Here is a 5550-nt window from a genome sequence, read left to right as displayed (position 1 = left end):
ATGGTGGTGGATCCGGCGGCACGCCAGCCACTTGGGAGGCAAAGGCAGAGGAAGGAGAGGGAGGAGGGAGGAGAGGAAGAAGAGGGAGCTCGGCGGTGGGCCCTAAGGGAAGGAAGATGGGGTTTTAACGCCCCATTGTAACGGCCCTCCGCCGCGATTTTCGCGGCGGTCAAGCGAGATCCGCGGCCGTGAATTGGCCGCGGATGGACTGGGAGGGGTGCCGCAGGATACCCGCGGCGCCCTTGCCCCGTTTGTTCTCCGGAGGAGCCGGAGAGGATCGCAATCGCGATCCTCTGTTCCGGTTCCTCCCGAATCGAATCGGGGCTGAAGTCGGCGCGTATCTCACAGAGTTATGCGTCATTCACCATAAATTCTGGAGGGTAAAGAAGGAAGGCTTACTCCATAGTCCCTGTATGGAGTAAACCCTTAATCCAGCAAGACATCAGAGGGTAAACCCTTAATGATTGTTGCTTGTGCGTGTTAAATTAGCAAGACATCATTTCCTGCCTTCAAGTTAATATCAATTTTTATAGTTGCCAATTTTTTCTCTCTTTTTTCTTTTTTTTGTGGTAGATAACTAAATCTTTTTGTAAGAAGCGTGCAAGATCCCCAGCATCCAAATTGAGGCCCGAAGGGATTCACTATAACTAAATCTACTCCTTCAATCCTTTGATCATTGGATTTTAAGATATACTAAAAATTAACAAGAATAAAAAGATAATATTATTGAAATTATGACAAAATAATAACAGCAATTGAATACAAAAGAATCTATTAGGGGAAGACCGAACACCAGCTGGGATTTAATAAATTTAAAACACAACGTACGTAGATTGAAAGAATGAAAGACACTAAAAGCAAAGGACATGCGGAAGTTTGACATCAGACTTGTGTATAGAATTGAAAATACTCGGAAGTCCATTTGCAAAGCTCACTGCAAAAGCTTTGACGTTCTTCCCATCCCTCCACCCGACCACACGTTGGACTTGTGCACCGTTCAATCTGCCGTGGTGACCATCTCTTCATGGTAATCCTCCGTACAGATTCTATGACCTGCCTCCGGCACTGCTCGAAGTAGGGGTTCTGAAACTTCATCCTCTCAGAATCCTCAGTTCCACCAGAAACAACTCCAATTTTGTTCAGGTATTCCATGCCAATCTGCCGAGTCCGGTGATCGCCAAAGAGTAGGATGCCCATTGTGTACGTTGCGGCATCGTGGCCACCGACCATCGCCTTCTCGAGATAGCGTAACCCTAAGTTCAGGCTTTCCAGATTGAAGACATTCTCCTGAAAAACATTGATTAGAAGAAATTTAAGAGTTAGACTACTAAGAAAAAATAACTATCAATTTACCATGCAGCTCTCAAAGGTGCTCCTCCTATGTTCGTAAATCCATGCACCGTGTTTGGTCTTATTTGGATCTCTATTCTCAAAAATTCTTGCACGTCTATAGGCTCAGGAGTGGGTATTATTAGATATACACTCTCATAAAAGGGTTGTTATTATTGATCATCATATCAGAATATATATATATATATATATATATATATATATATATATATGGCCATGATCTTTGGCCCTTTCTACACTGGCAACTTCTATATTGTCTATTCACTCAAAAGAAGGAAAAAAAAGGTGAGTGCGACTTCTACATTGTGTTCTCCACTGATGCAATTGGCTGGAACAAATCCCAAGTTGAACTTTGTCAAAGGCCTGTTATTGTTGTGATCTTTTATATTTTCCGTGTGAAACGTTATCCAGAAGTCTTAACTTGCAAGAAGAAATATAGCTATGTAAAGCATGGGTAGATGGAGTTGATAGTCTACGTACCAGTCCAAGTATAAAACAAGCTTTAAGATTTCCGGCTGCGGCGCAATTATTGAGAATAGCGAAGTAACGCTCCTTGTTCCACCAATGCATGCTCCATTCTTTCTCCAAAGAAATATGTTGTCCAACCAACTTTGCTTTTGATGCCGTTCTAAACATCTTGCACCTACAATAACGTTAAGCGATGCAGCACATCTCAAGAACTTAGTATTTAATTAATGTTCATCATGAAACAAAGAAATAGATAAAGCATGGATATTGCTATAAAACTCACGTCATCTGTAGGTTTTCGAGATCGGATACTGGTGTTGAAGACAATGAAACTAGCTGAGCAACGATCTCTACGATGAGATCATGTGGAAGAGACTTGATGCTTGTAGTAGTTTTAGCTCTCCATTGCTTCTTCTGTATTCTTTTTGTGGCTTTCATTGTTAGTGAGATAGGCTGAGTTGTAAGTTGAGGGGCAACCTTAACTTGGAGAAAGAGGATACGTATTTTTCAGAAAGTACTTCCAGAGATCATGCAAGGCCTAAGATGAACGAATAAGGAATTAACTACAGTCCTCATCAAAATTCAGACAAAAATTATAAAGCTTTATATTAATTATTCAACATAGTTCAATAAAATATGCTTATATAAATGTATATCATCAAACATATAACCCATTCCAAAAAATATGCAAGATATTAACCTGCAGTTGTTTTATATTTTTTTTATCTTTCATTTTTATCCAAATTTTCGATCAATCATTATTTTACTGATTTAGGCCCTTCATGGTCACACTAGCCCGAGACACCTTCTAGGTCTTTTGGTCAACTTGGGTTTACCAAAATATCTGGACCTCTCCTAGCCCTAAAGTATCCGAAGAGAAAAAGAATGATAAAGAGAGAGAAAGAGTGATAAAGAAAGAGAAACATGAGAGAGAGAGAGAGAGGAAAGAAGGGAGAGAGAGCCCTCTCCTCTGCTCAAAACAGGGGAGATGTCTCTTTCCCTCTCCTTCTCAACCCGCCATGAAAGTGCCGAGGGACGACGGCCCACAGCAGTTCCTCCACCCGGCAGCTAGGGCGGCAGTCTCGAACATGAGCAGCGGCCGGCGGTGGTCGGCAACCCATGGATAAGGGAAGGTGAGGTGGCTCACATCGTTCCAACGACGAATCGGCGGTGGCTCGTCGGAAACACTCAACGGGGAACCGGGGGCTTGGACGGATCTTGCCGGCGATTGATCGATGATTAAGAGCGACAAACGGAGAGAAGAGGGGTAGGCTTTATATAGGTGAACTTCCTGGGCCAGCTGGAGTTCTACGTGCTTGGGTTTTCACCAGCTGGAGTTCCTGGTCAAAACCCCCCTCTCCTAGTCGGACTCGGAGAGGAAGAAGACTCCCGAGTCTCTCTCCCGACTCACGTGCCAAGCGGCCGGTCCAGACCACTCCCAGGCCGGTACTTGGAGTCCTTGGTTTCGTAGAAATGTCAATTCTCAATGCAAATTTTAACAAACATAAAATCATATGCATCAATCTCATATTTTGTGCTTCCAAGTGATGCTCTTATAGATTACATGGCAAACACCCATTTTGTAAAGACACAGGCACTTATGTTTATCGACGTGATTCACACATCTTTTATTCTCAAGACAATATATATAAATAATCTCTCTTATTGCAAATTTACTTCACTTTTTTGGGGATGTTCTATCTTCAGCGCAGGATGCGCAACTCTATCTCGTTGTCTTCCTTGAGAGAAAACGAACACAGCTTGCAGTCTGCAGAGAGGAGTGATGAAGTCTTATATTTGTCTTCTCCACCAACTACAGGCATCAGCACGCCTCGCTTTACCGTATTCTCGTAGTCAGGACGGTATGTTCTTCCCAGAACTCCTTCCACTTGAGGTGAGAGCCCAAAGAATCTGAACTGCACCTCCAAATGTGCGTAGGAATCATCTGATGGTATCTGATAGTTGTGTAACTCATCATCTTCCTTGGTGATTGGAACCACCTTGAGCATGGCCTCTGCAATCCCCTCAAGCACGACCATGATGCTGTTTCTGGTTCCAGTCCTCTCCAGAGTCAGCTCTGTATCTGGTGACTTCCAATGGGAGAGGTGTCCTTCTGGGACCAGCAAAGGCTTTCCATCGTAAGAGAACTTCAGGTGATCAACGTCGTTGCTCCATTGCTTTACATGAGCTGCCTCGACAGTGAAGTTGTGAGAACCATACATGAACCCAAGAGCTTGAATCCAAGTGAAGTCGCGGGTCCTGCCGGCAGGCCGGAGGCCAATGAAACGGGCATTGATCTGGAGGTGAGGGTCGGAGACCAGGCTGAAGTGCTCATCCTTTCTCCCATGAAAATAGAACACAGCACCGTCAGCACCAATGAAGCGAGGGTCATGACAACCAGACCCTGGGCCTTCGCAGTTGGGTTTGTGGCAAACTGCAATTTGATAGTGATCTTGCAATTAAATGGAGTTTTCACACCATGCAGAACATTGACTCTTCTTTTTTTTTTAGTGAAGTTAGTTCCTCTATTCGTTAGCTGGATTCAAGAGGAACAATGGATAGTTGAGAGAGCTCGTTAAAGAAGCCATGCTTACCTCGGCACACAGCCTCACATTTGGGGGAGCGGCAGTCCATGAAACAAGCTTTGGCCCTCGGGTGTCTCGGTTTGATGTGTGGGCACTCCTTTGGGCATCTGACAAATTTACCAAAGCATGGGCTTCCTTTCATGCGACAAGTAACCTTGTCTTGGGGCCAGGCTCCTCCCATTTCCATTGTGGCTGCCACAAACAGCAGCAGAAACATCGCCATCCATTTGCTCTCGATGGACTGCATCTTTAACAAACTTTAGAGATTAACTCAGCTGCTGGTTAAAAGGCTTGCTATCCTTGATATATTTATAAGGTTCAAGTAGTGTGGGTTTTCAAGAGTTCGGCTCTTCCTTGTTAGACTTATATTAGGCAGAATTCCAGTTTAACAAGAAGGCCATGGATTCAACTGGTGGAAGGCAGATGGCCTTTTCTCTGTTATCAGTAGAATGTGGAACTTGGCCCCTGAAAGAAGAGGACTTGGATGTTGAGCTTGGTTATTTCTCCATCCCCATAAGTGCAGACTCAATGTTCCTTGTAGTGGAATTTCTTCTGAGAGTTGTACTTCGATCCTCTCAGTATTCAATCGCTTGTTTACTTTGGATCTTTGGCAGAAACCCAATAGCAAAGAAAGGCTTTGCCTGATCGCGGTCAGCGACCTTTTGGGACCTTGGTTTCAATTTTAAGGATGGGAATGGTAGGCTCGTCGATGTGCACTAGCCTGCCACCTTTTAACATATTAAGAGGGATTCCAATGTTAGAGGTAGGGGGGATCGGATCAGACACGAGATGGGTGGGATACAAATTAGATTGAAAATCTACCAACCAGAATCTGCTCTGACCATTTTATTAAACAGATAATCTAGCCTGACCTACAATGTGTTGAATCAACTTAAACAAATTAAACGGGCTAAGCATTGCCATCTCTAGTCAGTGTCATTAACCTTGTCAAGAATATTTTCCTTAAAAAACCCTATCAATGAATTAAAGAGCAATTGTTAGTTCCTTTAATTCCGTCCCTATGTTGGTTGCATGTACCATGGAAAAATTCCTATTGAATGTAATGAATTGCGTACTTGTGTCAGTGCTAATGGTGTGAAAAATATGAATAATTTGAAGTACATCCTGTTACGGGGGAACTTAGCCA

General features: G+C 43.5%; 2 protein-coding genes across 2 annotated transcripts; both read right to left on the bottom strand.

The window, feature by feature from the left end:
• Nucleotides 1-1053: 1053 nt before the first annotated feature.
• On the bottom strand, nucleotides 1054-2256 carry LOC103698044 (the record flags this gene model as incomplete). Its single annotated transcript, XM_008779998.2, has 3 exons — nucleotides 2102-2256; nucleotides 1831-1993; nucleotides 1054-1287 (listed from the first exon to the last, which is right to left on the bottom strand). Coding segments are annotated over exons 1-3 (552 nt in total), but the record flags the coding sequence as incomplete, so codon positions are not given.
• Nucleotides 2257-2715: 459 nt separating this feature from the next.
• On the bottom strand, nucleotides 2716-4650 carry LOC120104750. Its single transcript, XM_039116480.1, has 2 exons — nucleotides 4413-4650; nucleotides 2716-4276 (listed from the first exon to the last, which is right to left on the bottom strand). Exons 1-2 carry the CDS (start codon nucleotides 4648-4650, stop codon nucleotides 3522-3524), a joined length of 993 nt encoding a protein of 330 aa, XP_038972408.1. The 3' UTR covers nucleotides 2716-3521.
• Between the last annotated feature and the right edge of the window lie 900 nt (nucleotides 4651-5550).

Source organism: Phoenix dactylifera, unplaced genomic scaffold (assembly GCF_009389715.1).
Source record: "Phoenix dactylifera cultivar Barhee BC4 unplaced genomic scaffold, palm_55x_up_171113_PBpolish2nd_filt_p 000092F, whole genome shotgun sequence".
NCBI classification, from domain to species: domain Eukaryota; kingdom Viridiplantae; phylum Streptophyta; class Magnoliopsida; order Arecales; family Arecaceae; genus Phoenix; species Phoenix dactylifera.
Note: the sequence above shows the minus strand (reverse complement) of the source record. Positions and strands in the feature narration are given on the sequence as shown.

Bases quoted from the DNA above. Each gene is read 5' to 3' on its own strand.
- LOC120104750 (XM_039116480.1), bottom strand. From the start codon at position 4,650: ATGCAGTCCATCGAGAGCAAATGGATGGCGATGTTTCTGCTGCTGTTT. The intron at 4,277-4,412 runs GTAAGCATGGCT...ACTCCATTTAAT, and splicing joins ATGTGAGGCTGTGTGCCGAG to TGCAAGATCACTATCAAATT.